At 33.5% G+C, this 26,689-nt stretch overlaps 2 protein-coding genes and 1 long non-coding RNA gene across 7 annotated transcripts in view; 2 read left to right on the plus strand and 1 right to left on the minus strand.

Moving 5' to 3' along the window:
* Positions 1–10,793, plus strand: part of LOC133192086 (uncharacterized) — a 427,629-nt gene extending 416,836 nt beyond the window's left edge. The window contains exon 3 of one of the 2 annotated variants that reach the window (XR_009721785.1): positions 10,643–10,793. This is a non-coding gene — a long non-coding RNA (uncharacterized LOC133192086). Of the gene's footprint in view, positions 1–10,250; positions 10,312–10,642 lie in introns of those variants that run through there. The other variant, XR_009721786.1, reaches the window with a different exon arrangement.
* Positions 1–22,475, minus strand: LOC133192074 (LETM1 domain-containing protein 1-like). 3 transcript variants are annotated; one of them, XM_061327919.1, is made up of 9 exons: positions 22,406–22,475; positions 17,665–17,843; positions 15,986–16,098; positions 15,812–15,891; positions 14,681–14,870; positions 14,454–14,555; positions 8,329–8,457; positions 6,819–6,915; positions 1–3,338 (listed from the first exon to the last, which is right to left on the minus strand). In XM_061327919.1, exons 2-9 carry the CDS (start codon positions 17,678–17,680, stop codon positions 3,202–3,204), a joined length of 864 nt encoding a protein of 287 aa, XP_061183903.1. In that variant the 5' UTR covers positions 17,681–17,843; positions 22,406–22,475; the 3' UTR covers positions 1–3,201. The 3 variants fall into 3 exon arrangements, with proteins under 3 accessions (XP_061183903.1, XP_061183901.1, XP_061183902.1); XM_061327917.1 differs by lacking the exon at positions 22,406–22,475 and adding an exon at positions 21,701–21,808; XM_061327918.1 differs by lacking the exon at positions 22,406–22,475 and adding an exon at positions 21,701–21,804 and having other exon boundaries at positions 17,665–17,840.
* The window catches only part of LOC133192076 (haloacid dehalogenase-like hydrolase domain-containing protein 2), a 9,789-nt gene continuing 5,244 nt past the window's right edge, over positions 22,145–26,689 (plus strand). For both annotated transcript variants that reach the window (XM_061327925.1, XM_061327926.1), the window contains exons 1-2: positions 22,145–22,347; positions 25,470–25,678. In XM_061327925.1, the coding sequence (XP_061183909.1) occupies positions 22,253–22,347; positions 25,470–25,678 (304 nt within the window). In that variant the 5' untranslated portion in view covers positions 22,145–22,252. The remainder of the gene's footprint in view (positions 22,348–25,469; positions 25,679–26,689) is intronic.

Raw genomic sequence — 26,689 nt, forward strand, 5'->3', positions numbered from 1 at the left:
TTTGATTTTCAGACTTTAATTTGTCTTAATTTACTGTTATTCTTATGCAGGCAGCTTGGGCCAGTAGAGAACTCAGAAATAAACAGATCTTGCAACAAAAACAATTCATACTTGAAATAATGAAAGAACTTGAGGTGAATGTTCCCAAAAATTGCAATTTTAACAAAAATTCCTTAAGTGTTTGTATCACCCAAGCTTTTATGGACAAAAGTCAATGCTGTACTGTATATTTGAGAAGGGATGGATTTTTATGCACACATTCTAAATTTTTTATATAGGTATATGTAACTATAGACACCAGGACAAACATTAAGATGGAAAAATAGAAGAAAAGGTTGAGAATGTTTTTAGGGATGAAAGTCACATCTTTCATTCAAATATGATTTTCTTTTTTTTAAAAAAAAAAATCTTATACATCTAAAAAGAATGTCTGCTTAATTTCCATAATATTGACCTAAAATAAAAAATTTAAAAAGTCTAATATTGTTGTAAAATACCTTGATGAAAGGTTCCATGTTTTTCAGAAAACCAGCAAACCAGACACAGTAATGCCTGAAGAGGAACAAGATTTATTTGTTCCAAGAAAATTATTCCTCTTCAGTGTGGAAACTTTTAAAAATTTTCCACAGGTAAAAATTTAATATGACGACTATTTTTTTTTTTAAACATTTACAAATATTTCCTATGCAAAAGAATTCCATTATATCGTTTTAAAATGTTTTACAAATTTTATGCATATATATGTGCCATCTATGGGAGATGATAATTATTCAATATTCTTTCCGAATTGAAATCTGAAATCGAGGGTCAAAAATATAGAATCACACATTTTTTTGGTCAAAAAAAGTGCTGAAGTGCTTTACAGAATAATTTCTTCCTTATTAGGATGTTGAGAGTGTGATTTGCTGCAAGAGAACACTACATGTACCTAAGGATGCTTCCAAATAGATAATGACCAATCATGGCTTTGCTGTTCATGAGAAGAAGATTTTTCCGTTAAACTCCTATGTAAAGCTTAATAGCTCATCCACTGTGGTCCCACCCTACTCCCAAGGGGTAATGATTTGAACAAACTTGAATTTAAACTACCTGAGAATGTTTCCATATAAACATGACCAATCAAAGCTTTGTTGTTCTTGAGAACAAGTTTCTTAAAGGGGCCTGGACACAGTTGCATTGTTTACATTTTAATTTTCATTTCTTTTTCAAAAAATAAAACCAGTTGAATGAATTGAACTTACATATGAATATTATTAGAATTTAATGACAACAACATTCTTCTTTACATCACGTCAAACATCTGTTTTTGTAAACAGGACACGAGCTCTGTTATTGTTTATGTTTTACTTTCACCAGGTTTGTTCAATTTGTTAAACTCTGCACACATCACTGAGCACGGACTGACAACAATGGTGAGTTGGTTTTGCTTTCTCACATTTTTACTCTGAATTTTCTGGATTATAGCTTTAATATTTTTCATTAATACACAACACAATTTCTACTTTTCTTAAATATAAGGATAAAGTTTACTTTGTGAAAATGCAAGGATGTGTCAATCAAATGCGTCCCGAAATTCATAGCTTCAATAATTTCCAGATTAAAGAGGATTCTGAACAGACTTTTATTACATTTCCATGTGAAATGCTATAGCAACATATAAATCATGATGTTATATAGAAAATTTGATAAAATATTAACTTCAAATCTGTGTCCAGGCCCCTTTAAAGTTTTTTCCTATATAGTCCTATGTAAAACTTTGATCGTCCATGTGGCCCCACCCTACCCCCGAGGGTCATGATTTGAACAAACTAGAATCTACACCGAGGATGCTACCAAATAAATATGACCAATTATAGCTATGTTGTTCTTGAGAACAAGATTTTTAAAGATTTTCCCTATATATTCCTATGTATAACTTTGCTCGTCCATTGTGGTCCCACCCTACCCTGGGGGTCATGATTTGAACAAATCTGAATTTACACTACCTGAGGATGCTTCCAATTAAATATGAACAATCATGGCTTTGCTGTTCTTGGGAAGATTTTTCCTATATATTCCTATGTAAAAAATTGTTCGTCTATTGTGGCCCCACCCTACCCCCGGGGGTCAAGATTTGAATAAATCTGAATCTTCACTACCTGATGATGCTTCAATATAAATATGACCAATCATGTCTTTGATGTTCTTGAGAAGAAGATTTTTTAAAAAAAATCCTATGTATTCCTATATAAAACTTTGCTCATCCATTGTGGCCCAACCCAACCCCGGGGTCATGATTTGAACAAATCTGAATATACATTCCCTGAGGATGCTTCCATATAAAAATGACCAATCTTGGCTTTGCTGTTCTTGAGAAGAAGACTTTTAAAGATTTTTCCTATATATGCCTATGTAAAACTTTGCTCATCCATTGTGGCCCCACCCTACCCCAAGGGGTCATGATTTGAAGAAACTAGAATCTACACTACCTGAGGATGATTCCACTTAAGTTTCATCTTTCCTGGCTTAGTGGTACATGAGAAGAAGATTTTTAAAAGATGCCATTAATTTTTCAACAATTTGTAATTATTTCCCCTTGAAAGAGGGCGTGGTCCTTCATTTGAACAAACTTGAATTCCCTTCACCCAAGGATACTTTGTGCCAAGTTTGGTTGAAAGTGGCCCAGTGGCTCTGGTGAAGAAGATGAAGATGTGAAAAGTTTACAACAACCACAACAAATGACAAATTTTGATCAGAAAAGCTCACTTGAGCCTTCGGCTCAGGTGAGCTAAAAAATTTATATTTTTAGTAACCATGGCAACAACAAATTCAGCTGAATAATCAATTTCCTCCAAAATGCAAGACATATCCACTGTAACTTAACATATCTTAAAAGACGAAGATTACAAATTAAATTGATTAACAACAGTCAATGCATTTGATTAAATGCCATGTTTAAAAATCTTAATGAGTGTACAAAAAATTAAACTTCAAAGTTATATCTAAACTAGAAAAAAAGCAAACAGAATTTACATCATTGCATATATTTTATATATGAGAAAGAACTTTGTTCATGTATTGTCAAAAGTAGCTCTTTTGGTTTGTGTATTCAACAAGCCAGCATGTTACTGGAGAGGGGGAGGGGGGGGGGGAGTAGATTCTTTTAGAGTTTTCTGTATGATTATCCCAATCATCTCCATAGAAACTATAAATAATTCATTATTAATTGTTTGGATTTCTCTCATGATGGTGAGACTTTCGTTTCCATTTCAGTCCAAGATTTTCCTTCATTTTCAAGTTACTGGGGTGATTATAACCAAAGAAAACTACACCATGAAGCAGCAAAGGCATGTGTGTTTCTGAAAAAAAAATTGGAATTTACATGTAAAACAAAACAACAATATAACTCAATTAATGCACATAACAATACACCTCATTTAATGCTTAACAGATCCATAGTGGTCTTGGTATTAATAAGAACTGTGTTGTCTTTCCCAAAGGCTTGCAAATGAATAAATCATGAAGAGATGAGCATACGGGGTTTATGTCTCTCAGTTGATTTGATATCCAAGAGCATGCTCTATGTATGAATCTATACTTATAAATTAATAAATTTTGCAAATAAACTCCGAAACGGATGCACCAGAGTTTTTACTTACTCCTCTGAGAATACACTAGATACAATATGATGTCCATAAACTATATTTAGATTTCACTGGCATTGTAAGTATCGTATGTATGAATCTATACTTATAAATTAATAAATTTTGCAAATAAACTCCGAAACGGATGCACCAGAGTTTGTACTTACTCCTCTGAGAATACACTAGATACAATATGATGTCCGTAAACTATATTTAGATTTCACTGGCATTGTAAGTATCGTACATTAAATTAAAAGTCTACTTTTATTTTCTATAAACAGCCATGAAATAGCAAAAACGTGAGTACGGTGGCGTTTCCGGTTGGCGGATCTAAGTTTCTGGCAATTTTCAGTGAAACTGACAACAATCAATCGTTTATTTATTTCATAAATGTCATCACTGAATTATTCAATCAAAACTTGATTTAAATGACATAAAAGAAATAAGTTGTGATAACAGATTAAAAAGGGAAATGTGCAAATTATTTTTGTCATTCACCGATCTTAATATTGACGGAAGCTTCTAGAACATCATATAGCATCGAGCCCAATGTTAAAAAAAACGAGATGATTATAGCTGCAGGAACATAAAAAAGCTGATGTCATTGTGTGAATGGTCATTGAAATAATGGTAAATCATTGATAACACTATAGGTTGTGAATACATTTATATATCGAAAGACTATTACATATATGTAGTAGGTTTTCCTAATAAATTTATCGGTAAAATGTGTTATATATTTCTCACTGTGAGAGCATCGTGGCAACGAACCCGAAGTACAATTTCTACTTCGTAATAAAATTGCTTACATGAAAAGAGAAAATTTATGAATAAGATATTGCTCAAATACAATTAAAGCTGTAAAATTTTGTGCTTTAATCAATACATTTCAGTTTTTTTTCTTAATACAGTCTTTTGTATCAAATACTCGGCCTAATCATAGGGCGTTAAAAGCTAATTTTTACACGGGTACTTGCGTCTTGGTGTATATATATGTATGTACCTTATTGATATGTAAAAAAGGTAAAGTGCATTTTTTACACATCAAAAAGGTACATACATATTTATATACCAAGACCCGAGTACCTATGAATTTTTAACACCCCCCCCCCCCCCCAATAAAAAAAAAAACCACTCAGTAAAATGTGCATATTCGCTGCTTTTATCCTTGACGGAAATGAAATAAGAGCATCTGAAGTACAATATCCACAACATAGTATAACAGATTTCACAATAAACATCAATTAATGAAATTGTTATTTTTTCAAGTCTTTACAAAAAGGGTTGGGGGAGGGGGTGGAGATGCACATGCGGGACTTTGAACAAAGTATTTCTTCCTGCTATAAGCCTGTAGGCTGTCAGTTGAAACTACAATATATTTTCTGTCGGTAGTGGTATAAATTCAATTACCCGCGCTTGCGCGGGATTTCATCTAGTAATTTCTAAAATGAGGTAATTTATTGACAAACGAGTTGATGAAACAAGAATATCAACAGTCTCATTTAAAGTCATCATTTTATAAGTTCTATGGTTGATACAATGACCTTGTCAGCAAATACAATCTATGATTAAGTCATACGCTGACTGACGTTTTTCATATTAATTGTTAGGCAATTTTTTACACATTGAATTGTTGACAGATTTTTCCTTTTGTTTACTGATCATGACAGGTGTGACCGGTTGGCAGGGGATGCTCACTCCTCCATGGCACCTGATCCCACCTCTGATGTTTTTGGAGGTCTGTGTATGGTCTGCTCCTGATGTGTATTGTTTTAATGGACTTTAAGCTTAAATATTGTTCGTTATCTCCATATTTCACTTAAAGAAAACATTTTGTACAATCCTGTGCCAACATGTAAAATACATTTTTTCATTAAAGGTTTCACTTATGAAAACAGTGGCCCATGGGTTACAACGCTCACCTGAGTCAATATGGCTCTATTGTTCTTCATGAGCAGATTTCTTCTATATATTCATATGTAAAGCTTTGATTGTCTGTTCTAGGCATACCCTACCCCAGGTGCCATGTTTTGAAATTAAATCTAAACTTTCTAAGGATGTTTCTATATTCATATAACTATTCATGGCTTTCCTGTTCTTGAAAACGGAATTTTAAGGATGTCTGCCACCCTACCCCGGGGGTCATGATTTGAACAAACTTGAATCTACACTATCTGAGGATGCTTCCATATCAGTATGACTAATCATTGCTTTGTTGTTCTTGAGAAGAAGATTTTTAAAGATTTTTCCTATATATGTTATTTTGTAAAACTTCGATCCCCCGTTATGGCCCCACCCTACTATTGGAGGATGCCTTGAACAAACTTGAATCTACACTACCTGAGGATGATTCCATATCAATATGACTAACTGTGGCTTTGTTGTTCTTCAGAAGATTTTTAAAGATTTTTCCTATATATTCCTATGTAAAACTTTGATCCCCCATTGTGGCCCCACCCTATCCCCAGGGGTCATGATTTGAACAAACTTTAATCTACACTACCTGAGGATGATTCCATATCAATATGACTAATTGTGGCTTTGTATTTCTTGAGAAGAAGATTTTTAAAGAATTTTCCTATATATTCCTATGTAAAACTTTGATCCCCCATTGTGGCCCCACCCTACCCCTGGGTTATGATTTGAAGAAACTTGAATCTACACTATGTAATGAAGGTTTCACATAAGTTTCAACTTTTCTGGCCCAATGGTTCTTGAGAAGAAGATTTTTAAAAGATGACACCAAATTTTCACCAATTCTTAATTATCTCCCCTTAGAAGAGGGCATGGTCCTTCATTTGAACAAACCTGAACCCCCTTCACCCAAGAATGCTTTGTGGCAAGTTTGGTTGAAATTGGCCCAGTGGTTCTGGAGAAGTCAAAATTGTGAAAAGTTTACAGACAGAACAGACTACAGACAAATGTCACTTGAGCTTTCAGCTCAGGTGAGCTAATAAAAAGATGTGATTATCCTTACAATTCTTTGTTTACAAAATCTCGGTATAAAAGTACATGTATCTAGAGGGATGTTAAACAACAAACAAACAAAATAAAAGTACATGTACATTACCAGTTTTCAATTACTGACAAAATGATGATTACCACTACTACTCTCTCCACTGTATCAGTTATATGAGCTCAGCTTGTGGATAAGAGATAAGTCACCATGACATGAGTAACAATAACAATACATACCATTTACTTGGTTTATAAACTCTATCCATCTATTTATATAGTTAACTTGGTCACTTCGGGACATGACTGTTGGATTTGCTCCATGTTTAAAACAGGTCTGAAATTTGAAATGGAAAAAAAAAGTTATCCTCTTTGTTAACCATGAATTAAGCATTCTTTATCAGTATGCAAAGAACGAGCAAGGGCCACTTAGGGCCTTTTTTGGCCCTGTGAGTTTCTGAAAAATAGAAACTGCTCAGTTTTGGTTGACAATACAGTATTTATCACTTGGACCCTTGGTGACCGTGTATCTATTGAACATGACGTAATTTTCTGTATAGTCAATGCATTATGACGTCATGAAATGCATCATTTTTACCATATCCTATAAATTCCTTTAAAAATGGTCAAAAGTTGGAGTATTTTTTCAATCTTTCATATAGAGTACAACCTCTGTTCCAAAAAATGCAATTACATATTGAAAGATCTTATTCTGAAGATCATAAGACATGTTTTAATTTTTGGATCGAGGGCTGTGCTCATATTCTAATTCTTGTGGAACATAGTCAAATATGCCTGTTTTCGGCAAAATTCAAGAACATTGCATTTTCACAAAGCCTGTTTTCCTATAACTGAATTTTTAAAAAGAAATTTTGTTATAGGAAATGAGAGCGCTAAGTCTCTACTTTATTTTGATATATGAAATGGGACAGAGGGTGATAGTCAATTAATTGATACAAGTACAGGGCCATTTTATGCATAAAATGAACCTAGCTCTTTCTTTCTAAAAAAATAATTTGTTTTTGCCAGGGTTTGTAACAATCACTCCTCCTAGAGTGCAGATGCAGTAAAAAATATTTAAATCTACTCAACACATTGAGTTCTGGTGGATGTGAAATTCAACAGGAAAACTGCTGCTTGAAGAAATAAGTAAGATGTGTTTGATTAAGACAGATGCCCCAATCTGACATGAGTGTGTTCAGGGTATATCAGATCTGATGAGAAAATCTGTTGCTCTTCTATCTTTCAGCCATTTTTGTAAAATTGTTTTCAAATAACATTTATTTCATACCCTGGTAAGCAAATCTTTTTTTATTATTGTACATGCAGTTATGAATTTAAGGGTTAAAAAATCAGGCAATAAACTACCTTGACATACAGTGTTTTGAAATACAAAGTAAATGATTAATTTAAAAAAAAAAGTGAATTAATAATAAAAGAATATTTTACAATTTTAATTTTTTTGCAGATTTGTTCCATCCGCAAAATACTGCAAAAATTGATCAACGCAGGAAATACCCGTTATGCGGTATGCCCCCATATCTTGGATCTTGGTGAATAAAAATGAATAAAGAGCCACATGAAAAAAAAACCCTATCACTGATTACAGTTTTACAACCAATACCAAATGCAAAAGCAATATTCTGAAATAATTATGACCATACAGTCAAGTTCTTCTGTGTACATTCACCATTACACAATTAAGACTTACTTGATTATGTCCAATAAATTCATAACTTATAAATCTTACCCATTTCAACTCAGAATCTGTCAATGCTGATGCTGTACTCTTTGCAAGAGCTTTATCAATGAAGAATTGAATTTGATTATCTCTTGTCACATTCTTGATGCGGAGTTCATTACAGTGTGCTAGATGCATCTAGAAGAAATACACAATACATGTACTTTTTGAATGATACCTAAAACAAAGAGTATAGTAATGTACATTTATTTCTTATTTTTGTCGGCCACAGTAGAATAATAAACATTATTAATGGCTTTAACAGTCACCTGAGTATAATACAACACCATAGAGGATTCAAAAAAGTATGAAATAAAACAAAATAATCTGAAAGATGAAGCCATATTGCCCAAAAGCAAGAGAAGTGGGATGGTCAGGGATCAACAAAATAATTAGTCTAGTACTCAGTAACAAATGCTAAAGTACCAGTAGATCTATTTATTTGCCTGTACTTGCTCCCATCTGCTATCACCATGCAGACTAAACAAAATTATAGTGCTGCACATTACTAATAAACCACCTCATTAATTCAAATTTCATAATTTTGGAAGAGGCATCCTTGCTCATCATAACTATGCATTTAGTTTGTCCACCTAATATCCTGGGACAGAAGTTTTTAACAAGAGGCCCATGGGCTACATTGCTCACCTAAGCATTTAGCTAGGAGTTCAGTATTTTATAAGTGGTATCAACCTACTCCTAAGGGGAGGGGAAATGATTTGAACAAACTTGAATCTACACTTACAGAGGATGATTCCATATTTCTTTGACAAATCATGCCTTAAAGAGATTTTTAAAGATTTTTCCTATAAGTTTTATCTTCTATTGTGTCAATGCCCTATCCCAAGGGGACATAACCTTTGCTGTTCTTGAGAAGATTTTTAAAGAAGCCGCCTGACTGTATATATATCTGCCTTATGCTAATTTGAACAAGAGGCCCATGGGCCACATCGCTCACCTGAGCATTGTGGCTATCTCTGTATGTCTCAGTTCAGTTCAGTATTGAAAAGCTTTAATGCATAAGTGGTCCCAACCTACCCCTAAAAAGGGATGGGGGGGCATGTTATGATCTGAACAAAATTGAATCTACACAAACTAAAGATGCTTACATATTTTTTTTCTCTGTGACTTTTTTCACTACAAGTTTGAACTTTCATTATGGTCCCACCCAACCCCCAGGGGTCATGGTTTGAACAAATCTGAATCTACACTATCTGAGGATGCTTCCATATAATTATGACCAATTATAGCTTTACTGTTCTTGAGAGGAAGGTTTTTAAAAAAAATTTCGTATGTATTCCTATGCATAACTTTAATCATCAATTGTGACCCCACCCTATCCCCAGGGGGTCATGATTTTTTTCAAACATGAATCTACACTACCTTAGGAATAGTTAATAACCAATCATAGCTTTGCTGTTCTTGAGAAGATTTATTCTATATATTCCTATGTAAAACTTTAATGATCATTCATTGTGGCCCCACCCTATGCACAGGGGTCATGATTTGAACAAACTTGAATCTACACCACCTGAGGATGCTTCCATATAAATATGACCAATCATGGCTTTGCTGTTCTTGAGAAGAAGATTTTTAAAGATTTTTCCTATATATTCCTATGTAAAACTTCGATTGTCCATTGTGGCCCCACCCTACCCCCGTGGGTCATGATTTGAATAAACTTGAATCTACACCACCTGAGGATGCTTCCATATAAATATGACCAATCATGGCTTTGCTGTTCTTGAGAAGAAGATTTTAAAAGATTTTTCCTATATATTCTTATGTAAACTTTGATCATCCATCGTAATCCCACCCTATCCCTGAGGTCATGATTTGAACAAACTTAAACCTATACTACCTGAGGATGCTTCCATATAAATATGTTTCACCATGGCTCTGCTGTTCTTGAGAAGTAGACTTTTTTAAAGATTTTTCCTATATATTCCTATGTAAAACTTTGATCAGCCATTGTGGCCCCACCATATCCCAGGGGGTTTTACAATGTATATCATGTAAAACCTTGATCGTCTATTGTAGCCCCACCCTATGCACAGGGTCATGATTTGAACAAACCATAATATACACTAACTGAGGATGCTTCCATATAAATATGTACAACCATGGCTTTCTGCTCTTGAGAAGAAGATTTTTAAAGATTTTCCTATATCTATATAAAACTTTGATCCTCCATTGTAACCCCACCCTACCCTTGAGGTCATGATTTGAACAAATTTAAACCTACACGACCTGAGGATGCTTCCACATAAATATGTTTAACCATGGCTTTGCTGTTCTTGAGAAGAAGACTTTTTTTTTGAAGATTTTTCCTATGTATTCCTATGTAAAACTTTGATCAGCCATTGTGGCCCCACCCTATCCCAGGGGGTCATGATTTGAACAAACTTGAATCTACACTACCTGAGGATGCTTCCATATAAATATGACCAATCATGGCTTTGCTGTTCTTGAGAAGAAGATTTTAAAAGATTTTTCCTATATATTCTTATGTAAACTTTGATCATCCATCGTAATCCCACCCTATCCCTGAGGTCATGATTTGAACAAACTTAAACCTATACTACCTGAGGATGCTTCCATATAAATATGTTTCACCATGGCTCTGCTGTTCTTGAGAAGTAGACTTTTTTTAAAGATTTTTCCTATATATTCCTATGTAAAACTTTGATCAGCCATTGTGGCCCCACCATATCCCAGGGGGTTTTACAATGTATATCATGTAAAACCTTGATCGTCTATTGTGGCCCCACCCTATGCACAGGGTCATGATTTGAACAAACCATAATATACACTAACTGAGGATGCTTCCATATAAATATGTACAACCATGGCTTTCTGCTCTTGAGAAGAAGATTTTTAAAGATTTTCCTATATCTATATAAAACTTTGATCGTCCATTGTAACCCCACCCTACCCTTGAGGTCATGATTTGAACAAATTTAAACCTACACTACCTGAGGATGCTTCCACATAAATATGTTTAACCATGGCTTTGCTGTTCTTGAGAAGAAGACTTTTTTTTTTAAAGATTTTTCCTATGTATTCCTATGTAAAACTTTGATCAGCCATTGTGGCCCCACCCTATCCCAGGGGGTCATGATTTGAACAAACTTGAATCTACACTACCTGAGGATGTTTCCACATAAGTTTCATCTTTCCTGGATTTGATGTTATTGAAAAGAAGGTTTCTAAAGATTTTTCCTATGTATTCCTAGGTAAAACTTTGATTGTCCAATGTTGTCCCACCTCAACTCCTTGGGTCATGATCTGAACAAACTTGAATCTACACTACATGAGGATGTTTCAACATAAGTTTCATCTTTCCTGGCCCAGTGTGTCTGGGGAAGAGGATTTTTAAAGATTTTACCTATGTATTCCTATGTAAAACTTTGATCAACCATTGTGGCCCCAACCTACCCCCAGGGGTCATGATTTGAACAAACTACCTGAGGATGTTTCCATATAAGTTTCATCTTTCCTGGCCCAGTGGTTCTTGAGAAGAAGATTTTTAAAACATGCCACCAAATTCACTTTTACTTAATTATCTCCCCTTGAAAGGAGATGTGGCCCTTCATTTGAACAAACTTGAATACTTTTCACCCAAGGATGCTTTGTGGCAAGTTTGGTCAAAATTGGCCCAGTGGTTCTGGAGAAGAAGATGAAATTGTGAAAAGTTAATCACAATGACAACAACGACGACAGGGAACAGACAAATTTTGATCAAAAAAGCTCCCTTCAGCCTTCAACTCAGGTGAGCTAAAAAAAATCCTTTTTCACTATATAATCAATAAAGGACAGTCCTAAAATAAGAAACCCCTGACCCAAGGCCATGAAATTCACAAATTTGGAAGAGGCACCCTTGCTCGTCATAACTATGCACTTTGTTTGTTTACTTACCGGTAAAACCAAAATCAAATAAGAATATTTTCAAAGAAATAATGCATTTTCACTATATAATCAATAGAGCCCCCCCCCCCCCCCCGAACCCCTGACCCTGGGGCCCCAAATTTCTCAAATTTTCGAAAAGGCATCCTTGATCATCATAACCATGCACTTAGTTATCTGCTAAATATACCCGGGAGAGAAGAAGACTTAAAGAATTTATCCACTTTCCCTTTAGGATCCTTAGAGCCCCACCCAACTCCGAAACCCCTGATCCTTGGTTTGGTAGAGGGCTTAGTGATTATTACAATCATGCTAACAGTTTGACTGCTTGATGTACAGGGGTAAAGAAATTTTTGAAGATAGCACTAATTTTGATGATTTTAGCTCCACTGCTTAGGCCCCAGGGAGAGAGGGGGCAGAGACCACAAATTCCCCTTCACTTATAAATGTTACATGAATATGCCAAAATTGGTTGAAATTAATTCATTGGTTCAAGAGAAAAAGCAGATAATGTTCAAAAGTTTATGAAAGACACAATGCACAACAATGGACAAAAACAGGTAGCAATAGGACACCTGAGTGACTCAGTTGATAAAGATATCAATACCATCAAGATTAATGTCTGGGCACAAACATGAAGCCACTGATAAACTTTGATGAGTTGAAAGACTTATAAAAGGGCAATAAACATCTGTCCAGCAGACAAGCTCAATCAAGCCTCTTCCAAATTAATAAAATATGGAGATGAACAATAATCAAAGTCCATTGAAAAAATACAAAATGGAAGCAGAGCAAACAGGGACCTCTAAAAAAACGTGAGAGGTGGGATCAGGTGCCATGGAGGTGTAAGCATCCCCTGTTGACGGGTTACACCCAACTTGTGCTCTTTGTAATGATCGGGCACACGGAAAAATCTGAAGAAAATTTAGTGTTTAAAAATTGGCCTAACAATTAGTATGAAAAATGTCAGTCAGCATTCCACTTAATAATAGATTGTATTTGCTGACAAGGTCATTGTATTGACCATAGAACTTAGGAAATGATGACTTTAAATGATTTTTTAAATCCTTGTTTAATCAATTTGTTTGTAAATAGCTTGTCTCGTTTTAGAAATACTTTCTACTTTGTACATGGAGCATGTTCTTGCTTTTCAAATAAACTGGGAGTCATAATTTCCATATGCAGGTGATAAGGGTAAATTGCTACATAAGTAAGGGAAGTTGATGATAGAAAAATTGAAGTCATCACATTTATCATAAAGTTTTGTTGTTAGGTTACCATTTCAGATTTTCTAGCAAAATATCAATACATGAAACAGATGTGTCAGACTCTGTGGTATCTTTTATATCAAATTCACTTGGACATATCAAGTCGACATTTGAATGGAAGTAACTATAATTGTTAATTGATTATACGTCGTACATATATCAAAATGTTGAGTTGAAGCCACAGCAAGTGTCTTCTTCTTCTCATGTAGAAGTTTTTGAATAAATTCTGCTTCAGATGAATATAAAAATAGGTCTGCTAATAACAAGGTGCAATTGGTACCCATGGGAATTCCAATAGATTGTTGGAAGACCTAATCTCCTAAAACTACATAGATATTGTCAATCAGAAGCTCAAGCATCTTTTTAATGTCAACTTCAGAGTACTTGTGTGTACAATCAGAATGTTTTTTTAAAAATAATTTTGCAATGACAAGGTAAGTATATATACGAGTTCCATTTTTATTGAAAAAGCAGCTGTCTATGATGTCAAAAAGCCTGGACTTGAATTCATTGTGGGGAATAGTTGTATAAATTAAGTGTTGAAAAGTTGTATGTTTTGAAGTTACTGATTTTGGTAAAATTTTGTGATTTCAAATTTTCTAGAAGTTCTTTTGAGTTTTTTAGTATCTACATCTGATTATTATTAATATCTACTTCATTTAAGTACACCACTTCTTGAATATACTGTTGTACACTACTCCTTAAGTTTCTCCTTCATTGCTGTTAATATTTTAGTGAGAAGTAAAGGCTTGGTAGAACATTCACTGCAACCCACCATGTATCTTTAATTGAACATGTATTTTTATGAAGTTTGGAATCCGGTATGGGTGTGTTAATTCAAATTTATTTTGACTGTTGGGAATATTAAAAATATTTTAAAACTGACATTGTGATTTTGAAGAAAATAAGTGAACTAAAATTGATACATATGCACCATGTACTTTATACTCTCCTACTTACCCTATATCTGTATGGTATATTATGCATACGGTATTTTCTGTCTTCAAAGATATCAGCAATAAGAAGAATTTCACTTACACGTATGCTGAGCCCCTTCTCCAACTGGGAATAAAATAAGAACTTATTTATCCATACTTAATGACAAATCTGTATATACTTACATTTATTTCAGTAACTAAATCTAATCAAGATAAATCTTTTGAAGATAAATAACTTTATAATACAACCTTATCTAGAATTTCTTCAGCTGTTTTCCGAGAGCGTTTATGAGAGGGCAGTTTTTCCACTTTTAAAGCAAAATCATCTAGAACACTTTGACAATAACTGAGCTTGTGTTCCAGTTTATTCAGCTCTACACTTGTTCTCTGAGCATCAGACATAAAATGAGATGTTAGAAAAATACCAGGCCAAGCAAACCTGAAATAGATGAACAGATCTTCAGTAGAATGTTTAAGGTAAAATATAAAACTTCAATTACATTGAAAGCATATAGAGAATAAAATGGCAGAGGTTCAAAATAGTGAATGCTACAAACTAGTCAATATTTCTTGATGGTAAAAAACTTTTCATTTGATGGTAACCAGATACATGTAATGTCAATGTAGATCAAGTTAAACTGCATGTACTCGTTAAATATGTCAGTGACACAATCTTTTTTATCATTAAAAATTTTTTTTTTAACAATTTGCAAGTCTCAATAATCTCTATGCAGGCAGGAATGTGAGCAGAATGTGGATACATGTATATGAAATAAAACTTAAAGGTATGTATGGCATATCTGAGCTAAAGAAATATTACGAAACTGAGTGCAGATATATGTAATGTATGTTAAAATTAAATTTTTCATCTATTCTGAACTTGGATTTGGAACTATACTTAAATTTTCTTTAAACTTTGTTGTAATTGTGTTGAATATAAGGGTTGGCCTTTTGAAAAGACATTTTCATTTGATGGGAATAATATGACATAACTAATGATGTCACAGACTACCTAGACAATAACATACATAATTTTTAATGGATATGTAGTCATCACAGGTCCGGTTAAAAACATAACATTATATCCATTAAAAGTAAATAATTTTGATATTTTACAAGGCAAAAATGGTGCAATTTGTGAATCCTGCTCACTCATGGTAGCAACTATGTGAAGATATTTAGGAAAAACAGCATTTCAAACCTGTGTTTAATATCTCTGAATAAATTTCTAAAATCTTCACATCAAATATTAGACTTTTACTAAGCATACGTACATGTAATTCCAAAACTGTTACACCAAATGTCAGTATGTTAATTATGTCATATTAATCAATTACCAGGTAAGCAGAAAACATTGATATACATGTATATGTAACTTACAAAAGAGGTAAAAATAAAACACTGAATGGCAAAGCAGTGATAACGACTACTGGCACCAATTTAATCTTCTGCTGTGATATCTATAAATATATACATATAATCTAAGGATTAAAGATGAAAACCATAACATTATCTTTATTACAGTTATATGAATGTTATATATATAATTCTGACCTCTTGGTATGCCAGTAACTCCTGTCTGGTGTACGTGCTCAGTTTTCCACCAGTCCGTAGAGCTTTTGTCATTTGAAAAAATATGAGTGCATCTCTTTTTAAATCCAGCACACCTAAAAAACAAAGAATACCAATTAACCAAAAAATGATTAAAGTCATATATGGCATATTTTTTATAAGTTCTGACTAACTAAAATTAAAAAGATCTTCCTATTTGTTTTATTTCTTGATATAAAGATAGCTAGGACTTTCCTGTAAATTACACAATTTAAAGCTGCTTAGCAATCGTGTTTCATTAAATGTTAGAAATTTAAAACAATAACTGATTTATTTACCAACTCTGCATCAGATACAGTTTTAAGTCATTTTAACTATAGAAAGGTGAGGTTATACAAGTTCAAAATCGGTGAAAATTTTAATTTGAACGTAAATAACAAATGTCATGTTCATCTACATTCAATCTTGTACTTCTATTTTTTCACTCAGATACGCCATATATAGCTTTAAAAACCATCAAAATTTGTGGCATCTTAAAAAAACTTCTATAATTCAGGGCATCTAACAGGCACTTAACCCCTTACCAAAGTTGTGAAATTCATGGCTCCCAAGTTCAGAATGTGGGCCCAATGATGGGGCTAATCTGGTCATATGTTTTGCAAATACATTCTACCTTAATTTCAAAATTTTCTTAAATCATGGTTATGTAGATGGAAAACTGTGTGCATAATTACAATGATTTGTTAGTCTTCTACTAAAATTTGGAATAATGTCACCTGGGTTCTGGATTTAAGCCCCAGGGTTAACTCAGTAACTTAGTAGATCATATTTTGAAAATTCATTGAATTTAAACAAAAATTCATTTCATCATGAACATCAGAGACAAATTGTTTTCTTGTTTTTATGAGCAGTATAGACCTTTAACTAAAATTGTGAAAATCTTGGTCCTGACGTCCAGGACTCGTATCCCAGGGTGGGGCTAGGTTGGTCATATATTGAAAATTCATAATAATTATAAAACTATTGTTTCTTGACATTAATTCACAAGCTTGTTTACTGCATAATGATTCTTTGCTGTGAACTGACATTTTACTAAACTGTGAAATTTGTGTGGTGAGAATAAGTCAGCCATGTGGGACCAGATACATATTTGCATTCTACATATATCAATTAAATTTTATATAAATTTATACTAATCTATATACAGTCAAACCTCATTATCTCGAACTCAATGGGACCAAGAGAAAACTTCGAGATATCCAAGAATTCAAGATATACAGGGTAAAATGCTTACAGAAGAATAAGGGGTTGGGACTTCAAAATCGCTTCAACATATTGATGGTATTCAATTAAGATATCCTTGTTCCAGATACTGAAGTTCAACTGTAATTTTATATGATAAAAATAAAAAAACACCCAAAAAGGCTTGACCAAAATTAGCATCAATATCAATTAATATATATATATATATATATATACAATAATAATTTCATGGAATTACTTCGAATAAAATGAAAAAAAGCCTCATGTTAATTTTTCATAAATGCTTGACAAGTATGAATATTAAAAAATCAGATACATTTAATTTAGTCTTTATGTGTTTTCAGCTGTCTGACTTTCTTCTGTTTTTTTAAAACATTATGATGTTATTAAAACTGGAATTCAAAGCACATGTATATTACCATTCAGCACTTGCATTTGGTACTGGTATAACGTAGGGAAGTGTCTTCCTAGAAATTTGAGGTAAGCATTCTTCCCCCTGGCTGCAGTATTCTTTATTCTATCCACTAGAGAACTTGATCTTCTGATGCCAAATTTACACAATTCATTATGGTCACTTTGCTGATAATGTGTATAGCTGCTGCATATGAAAAACAAATGAAACTACATATTTTTACTTTTTGAATCATTCACGGAGTTCACTACCTATGTCAGAAAATTCTTTGTCACAGGATTTTCAATCTTTTCAAAATGAATGATTAGCACTTGCTTATATGGCCTTGTACAGTACAATAAAAAACACAAGGTACTTTTTCTTACGTTTAGAGAATGGCCTTGTACAGTATAATAAAAACACACAAAATACACAAGGTAAGAAACAAAATTTGTAAACAAATGGGGGGTTCCTGCTTTGAAACATATTTCCGAGGTAATAATAGTGTAACCTATCATAATTTTGCAAGCACTCTGTCAGGGAGCTGTTCTTATGCTAGTCTCTTCAACCTAAACCCCATTATTAGTGTTTTATATGCCATAATCGGATGATTTATTACTCGAATACATAAAATTTTCTCTATATTGACTGCTTTGAAGGAGGTTTTGGAGTTCGCAGATCTGTTTCGCTTTATCTGATTGGTCAAAGATTTAAACTGTATCACTTTTAACCAATCAGATAAAGCAAAATAATAGGCTCTTACAATTTATTAATTAAAGTGTGGGGGGGGGGGGAGGGGGGTATTGATCCACACTTAAGGTGCCTGTGATATTTAATGATATCTAGCACAGTGAGCTCCACAGAGAATGTGAACAAACAAAAATTCGGGTTGAAATCTGCACTTTTATGAGTCCACATGAAAAAAATTCCAAACTCCCAATAATCCTTTGCGGTGCATAGCAATATGGTGGCTAAGGCATAGCAACAACTTACTTGAGAAAAATTACAAACACAGTTTTGATGCAATTTCCATGCCACAAAACTATTGTTTGCATCCTCAGACAACATGACTTTGTATGTGACTGGTATCAGGTTCGTTCGCCCTATCTACCTGTTCGCATGAGTCTGTTCATGCAGGGTCCGTTCGCCATTATTCTTGTTCACCCTATATCTCATTCGCCATATATCTCGTTCACCCTAATATATACAGTATATTGTATATTGTAAATATTAACATTTATTTTTAATTTTATTCAATATTTTATGACTTGGTGGTTTTTTTTTATTTCAAATGTTACTACAGTATTTTTTTATTTACTGTAATCTTAATCAAATAATTCAAATTTGATATTAATGCTTTTACATGCTTAATTTGTTTAATTATACTTAATAATGTCACTGTAATTTAGGGGATCATTTCCATGTTTTTTTTACAATCTGCTTTATGTTTGGAAAACAATTAAAGGAGGGAGACATTACTTTCTGTTGGTCTGCTGGGTCTTTGATAGGACAGGTATTTAGTGTGACCATATGCATACATGATCATCTGTTGTCTCCCGTGTGCAATTTATGTACCAATGTACATATAACATTTTTAAATTAAGTGCCCCACCACAGCATGATACGCCTGTCAAATATTGTTCAATTGTCATAAACAGTTTAGAGTGCAAGAAAATCACGTCAACCTTGACACAAGGATTTCAATGATTTTTGCATTCCCCATAATATTCGTTTATACATCTCCTGTGGTGTAAGCATTAATTATAATATATATTACATTATAGATCTTCAACTGGTTGTGTTAGAGCTTGACAAATGCCCATCCCCCCCCCCCCCCCCCCCCCCCCCCCCCCCCCCCCCCCCCGTCAGATTTGTGAGACATGATGCTCTGAATTCGTTTATATTTTTTAAAAAATTAATTAAAAATATCATATTAAACAATATCAATTTAGTCTTAACAACTTAATCTATATCAAATTATATCAACAATAAAAGGCATATGCTATAAACTGAAAAGCAGTTCTTCTGTCTAATTCCCAAAGGATACAGATAAGAGCTGCTTGATCAGAGATCCTCTAACAGAAATGATTGAGACAGCTAGCCTTCCTACACTGAACTCATTAATTAATCATGTCCACTCATTACTCCCAACGGATGAATGGAACTATACATACTATCTGCTTTGTAGTGCAATAAAAATGCATATGTCATTCTGATATTAAATTTGAAAACAAAGATTTTTTTTTAATTTGTTACAAACATTTATAAAAAGAAAAAAAAACTTGTGTAATCTTGATACAATATTTTTAATAAGGTTCCTGCATTACTCTTAGATTTGTAGGGACTATCTACCATAATTAAATCATTTTTTTTAAATACTTGATTATTTTTAGATTTAATGTCAGACTGGTTTTAAGCTGCAATTCATACAGACAATGGGCATGCTGATTCCAATACCCCCCCCCCCCCCCCAGTATAATTAGTTTTAATTATATTATACAATATCAATTAGTTTATTATACAATATCAAATTAATTTATTATACAATATCAAATAAGTTTTAATTACTGTTCACCAAATTCATTTTCAAAGTTAGGCTAGCCAACTATTTAATCCAACAGGGCTGATTCTTTTTACCCAGTTCCCAAGAGATATAGATAACACCTGCTTGATCAGAGATGCTCTACCAGTTAGCTCCTCACACTCAACACATTAATTTCTCTCTAATCTGACATGCAATTTTCTGTTATCAAATTCTTCTTGACCAGTGCTTGATAATTACACCCATGGGAGAGGTGGAATTTCTCTTGTAACATTACATTTGTTATAGATTGCTGTGAAGTATATAATGAAAAAATAAGTTAGTGTATTTTCTTGATTTAACATATTTTTAATAAGGATACTGCAACACTCTTGCATTTTTTGGTATTGTATAATCTACATGTAATAGTAAAAAGACAGTTTTATTTTTAAATTTCACTTAAATTAAAGGTCACAGTGACCTTGACATAGGTCGCGACACACCTTCTACCTAAGATGCATAAATTGGCCAAGTTTGATGATTGTAAGTCTAATAGTTTTTTAGTTATGAGCCGAACAGGATTTTTCCATATTTTGCCATAGCATCTTAATTAAAAGTCAGAGCAATCTACTTTTAGTGTGCGACACACCTTCTACCCAAGAAGTATCAGCTGACAAAGTTTGATAATCCTAAGCCTAATAGTATTAAAGTTATGAGCCGGACACAAGAAAAGCTAACAGACAGACAGATGGACAGACAGACGGACATGAACGCCATAACATAATACGTCCCGTCTAAAGACGGGCATATAAAAATCCATTGGTTCATTATTCAACTTTCTGCAATATAAATAAGGTGAACGGACCCTGTGCGAACAAGTTTAAGGGTGATTGGACTCTGGGCGATCCAGAATTAGGGCGAAAGGCATCAAGGGCGAACAAATTTTAGGGGGATCGAACATACAACAGTATGTGACGTCATATTTTTGTCACTTAAATGATTTGTGCATTTCTGAATTTGTCGGAAAAATCCAAGGAGTTCGGAATCTTCATCCCCATGCATGGGAAGTCTGCAAAGTAAGATAATATTTCTATTTTCTTGTCATAGATATCGTTTTTAAAAAAAGATGAACTTATGAAATGCAGTAAATGCAGGCTTACAGGGTTTACTGAAATGTGTATAACTATATTCTATATATATTCTAATGCAAAATGACATTTGAGAGGTGTATAAAGCAGTGGAATAATGAATATTACAAAAATGAAACTGCGCTCACCCTTACGGTTTCACCGTCGAACATATTAAGAAATAAATCTTTTTTTTTTCTTTGATCTGTGTATCAAAGATAAAGAAAACTTGGACGGAAAACTTTTTTCATCAATGCACTATCAAATATAGGGCAAATTTCAGCCTTTGTCATACTTTGTCCTTTGCAATGTTAATATAACTTGTGACAATGTATTATAAAAACCGGTATCTACAACTGTTCAAAGCAATAATTTATCAAAGAACATGCCCAACACTTTCAGAAAACAATCCTTACCTTGATGAGTGACAAGACAACAGAAGTGGTCTTGACACCAACTGTCGTGACAACATAACTAAATTAATTTGTAAAACCCATAAAATAAATTTAAAAACTACATTCGTAAATAATTATGAAGTCAGTAAGATCATAAAGATGATAATCATACACCAAAAGCCTCATGTCATTTCAAAATAATTCGATTACCGAACCCGATGAGATTTTTTATTTTTTAATTTTCTTTCATTTTTAAAACTTAAAAGCACAAAACAAACAGGATATTTGAGTGGAACCAGTGCTTCTTAGAATTTTTTCATTATAAAAATAGTTTAAATAGTATTTACTCTTAATTTTCATACCATGTAAATCTTTTTAGTAACTAAATGTTTTCTTTCGTTGGCCGTTTTCCTTCTCACTTTTACATTGCTGTCAATTATTTCCGATGTACACAAAGCGTTTTAGTTACAACTACAAGTGCATTTATTATAAAAACAAAAAAAAAGCTTGTCATGCAATGTGTTACAGTTACTTAGAAATTTCAAACCATATTCTACGGAACCAGTTCAACAAATGGAGAGAAAAATCAAAACTGTTCTTGTCGACTTGAGTGGAACAATTCATATTGAAAATGAAGAGATACCAGGGTCTATGAATGCATTGAAAAGGCAAGATCTGACGAATCATGATGGTAATGAAGTTTTAAGAACAAAGTTGTTTTGATACCGGTAATTGGGTAAACTTTACTTGATCAGTCTCCAGATTCACAAGGTGCACACGCTCATTGCGCTATGACATTCAATGATTTATGTTTGGACTTGGCAATTTTAACTTGTGTTAGCTTGCTGCCACTTGACTGATAATGATTAGTTTTGCACACTCTCAAGAAATAGTGTTTGTCCTTGCGCATTATTGGACTTGTTAGGGTTAGCTTTGGACACACCCAAGACATTAGGTTGTCCTCGCACTCTATTTGAATGACTGGTTGACTTAGTCTTGCACCCACCAGAGAGAGATTTGGGAATTGGGATGAGTCCTCACACATTATTTGACAGATTAGTGTTAGTTTTACACTGACTAGAGAGATAAGGGTTTATCCTCACAACGTAAAGAGTCCTAAGTCCACTTGTGGATGTGGGACCCTGACAAACTTCATTTCAGTTGGTAATTTACGGGCTGATTGCAGGACGTCTTTTGGGGAAATTACAAATCTTGATTGTTTTTTTCTAATCTCTCAACCAATCACATTAAGTCTTTCAACAACAAACAAATTTAAACACTTGCATTTAGGTGTCAACTGCTTAATTTCTGTTTAAATTTTATATTAACTTATGAGAGCCCAAATCCGAAAAATATCAAATGAAGTTTGTCAGAGGTCCCATGCACATCCAGGAGTGAACTCAGGACCCCTGATGTTGTGGGGATGATTAGGGTTAGTCCTTGAAGACTATTCAACTTGTCAGAGTTTTAAGGTTTATCCGTCTCGCACAAACATGTGAGAATAGGGTTAGTCCTTGCACACTATTAGACTGTTTAGGGTTAGGGTTAGTCTCACATACATCTGAGAGAATTGGGTTAATCCTCACACATTTGACTGATTAGTTTTAGCCTCACACTAACTAATTTAAGAGATAAGGGTTAGTCCAGACACACACTTTTGGACTAGTTAGGGTAAGTCTCACACCTGTCCAAACAATTAGAGTTAGTCCTTATACACTAATTAAATGACTAATAAGGGTTCATCTCGAATCCATCAGAGAGATTTGGGTTAGTCTTCACTCATTATTTGTTATCGATAATTATTATTTGTCTCGTACTAACCAGAGAGATTAGAGTTACATGTTGTCCTTTCACATTATTTGACTGATTAGTGTTAGTCTCACACTGACCAGTGAGATTAGAGTTGGTCCTTGCACACTATTTAAATAACTGATTAGAGTTGGTCCTCACACACTATTATAATAACTGATTAGAGTTGGTCCTCGCACACTATTTAAATAACTGATTAGAGTTGGTCCTCGCACACTATTTAAATAACTGATTAGAGTTGGTCCTCACACACTATTTAAATAACTTATTAGAGTTGGTCCTCGCACACTATTATAATAACTGATTAGAGTTGGTCCTCGCACACTATTAAAATAACTGATTAGAGTTGGTCCTCACACACTATTTAAATAACTGATTAGAGTTGGTCCTCACACACTATTGTAATAACTGATTAGAGTTGGTCCTCGCACACTATTAAAGTAACTGATTAGAGTTGGTCCTCATACACTATTATAATAACTGATTAGGGTTAGTCTTGCATCCATCATAGAGATATGGGTTAGTCCTAACATATAATTTGACAGATCAATGTTAGTTTTACACTGACCAGAGATATAAGAGTTAGTCCTTGCACATTGTTTGACTGGTAAGGGTTAGTCTTGCACTGACCAGAGAGATTAGGGTTAGTCCTTGCATACCACCCAAAAAATTAGGGTCAGTTAATTTTTATTACAGATGCAATCTTTTTAAATTAGTTAAAAAATTCAGTTAAATCAACCATTTGATGAAAGATGCTACAGACATTTAATTTTGCATCATCTTTCTCTTTTGATCAACAGCATTGTTACAGTAAAACTTGTTTAGGATGAATGTGCACGTAGTGAATTTATGAATACATGTATAGCAATTTTTTTTTTAAAAATTCCCGTCGAAATTCTTTACAATTCTTTGTAAAATTTTACACTTACCATATAATGAACCCTGATATGGTCAATTTACTAATATTGCAAACTGATTTTGCATCCCCTAGAGGTTAAAAATAATGAAATTTATATCTTTTATAGCAAAGTTTTAAGGTCTCAAAATTTGAAATGTTGAACTGACATTATTTTTCTTAAGTATTTGTATCTAAAATTTAATTAATCTAAAAACTTTTATACCCCAACGTAAGTTTTGTGTTTAATACTTCCCTGAACATATTCAGAAGTATACTATACTTGAAGGAAAATGTATTTTGCAAATTCGCTGTAATAATATATATATTTTATTGAATAACAATTCCTAATATGGATATAATGAATTACGGATATAGCAGGGTTGTCCCTAAGAATTGAAATAGAAGGGGACATTTAAAAAGTAGAAGGGTAACTGGGTTCCTCCCTTATTGGGGAGTTTAAGAGGAATACCGAATTACATCATTATAGGCAGGGAAATTCCCCGGCCCCCGGGTCTTAGAGACAACCCTGTATAGTGAAATAAATTTACAGATCCCAAGGACTTTGCTATGTTTTACTGCAAGTATTTTCTTTACAGAACTTTGGCAAACTAATTAAGAAACACTATTATATAAGCATGCACTGCATGTGCTTCATTGACAATTATTATTTATTGATTTCTCTATTTAAACATCTTTGTGGTAAGTAACTTTTTTATTCACGAGAACTTTATTTCTGTGTAATTACGAGAGACCACGCATTTATATGTATAAGTAAAGATTATATGGAACAAAATATTGTGAAAATTATATCTCACATATAAATTATAAATACCAATTGACAATCTTGCAAAAATAAGATGTCATTAAATTCAGTCTACACCTCTCAAATGATGTATCTCCCCACTTACTTTTGCAGATATTTCGTATACTTCCATACAAGTACATTTTCAGAATTAGCACTATACCAATATTTCTTTTTCACAACAAAAGATCATTTCACTTTCTGACAATAACACTATCAGTAGGTTCTGACTTTGATTAAATAAATGCATGAATTTAGTTTTTTTTTTCTTATTTGAACAGGTTGAGGAAATCAAATTTAAACATCAAGTTTGTAACAAACACAACAAAAGAATCACAGAAGCTGCTTTTAGAGAGGTTGAAAAGAATTGGCTTCAGTATCGAATCCTCAGAAATCTTCACCTCCTTAACTGCTGCAGTTAAATTGATAAAGAAAAAATCACTACGGCCTCTCCTGCTTGTAGACGATAGAGCTTTAGAGGAATTTGAAGGTAATCAGAGTATAGCTGCAAAAAATATATTAGTTAACTTGTGTTGTTGATTGCAGCCACACAATAATTTGTGGAAGCCCCATTCTGCATCTTTCCAGAGTTTATCTGTGTTTTTTAAAGACCCTTTACCGTAATATTCTCAATGATCACCTCTCAATTAATACCTTAAATTTATATGTATATGAGTTTAACCCTGAAGGGAAAGTGAGGCTAATAAAACAAGTTTAAAGTGTTATTCAGAAATAATATATATAGACAGAATCTTACTTTTCAAAAATGGTAAAACTTTTTTTTGTAAAATAGATGTGCATTTATGATTTTATCCATATGAAGATTTTATCAATTTACCTAATAATTTACTTCAGGGTGGCAGTGAGGGCACAGTAGGTTTTTTTTCACTGACTATATTTTTTTTAGGTCACCTGAGTGACTCAGGTGACTATTGCTATCAGTTTTTGTCCATTGCCATGCATCATGCATAAACTTTTGAACATTTTCAACTTAATCTCAAGAACCAAAAAATAACAAATTTGTTCAAATCATGACCCCCATGGGTAAGGTGGGGCCACTGTGGGTGATCAAAGTTTTACATAGGAACATAGAGGATAAATCTTTTAAAAATCTATTTCTCAAGAACAGCAAAGCCATGATTATTCCTATTTATCATCAGGTAGTGTAGATTCAAGTTTGTTCAAATCATGACCCCCGGGGTAGGGTGGTGCCACAATTGGAGATCAAAGTTTTTCATGGTAATGTATAGGAAGAATCTTTCAAAATCTTTCTTCTCAAGAACAATAAAGCTGTGATAAGTCATATTTATATGGAAGCATCCTCAGGTAGTGCAGATTCAAGTTTGTTCAAGTCATGAACCCTGGGGGTAGGGTGGGAGGTGGGATCACAATCGAGGACCAAAGTTTTACACAGGAATATATGGAAAAATCTTCCCAGGAATAGCAAGGCCATGATTATAGTCATATTTAAATGGAAGAATCCTCTGGTAGATAGTGTATA

This window comes from Saccostrea echinata, unplaced genomic scaffold (genome assembly GCF_033153115.1).
Source record: "Saccostrea echinata isolate AGI-Se365-2 ecotype Australia unplaced genomic scaffold, CSIRO_AGI_Sech_v1 ptg000025l, whole genome shotgun sequence".
Classification (NCBI taxonomy): Eukaryota; Metazoa; Mollusca; class Bivalvia; order Ostreida; family Ostreidae; genus Saccostrea; species Saccostrea echinata.

Excerpts from the sequence above, each read along its gene's own strand:
- LOC133192074 (XM_061327917.1), bottom strand. The coding sequence starts at position 21,756 with ATGTTGTCACGACAGTTGGTGTCAAGACCACTTCTGTTGTCTTGTCAC. Across the intron at positions 14,871-15,811 it reads GTTTTATTTTTACCTCTTTT|GTTTGCTTGGCCTGGTATTT; the intron begins GTAAGTTACATA and ends CATCTATTTCAG. Across the intron at positions 14,556-14,680 it reads CTGAAGAAATTCTAGATAAG|TTGGAGAAGGGGCTCAGCAT; the intron begins GTTGTATTATAA and ends TTTTATTCCCAG.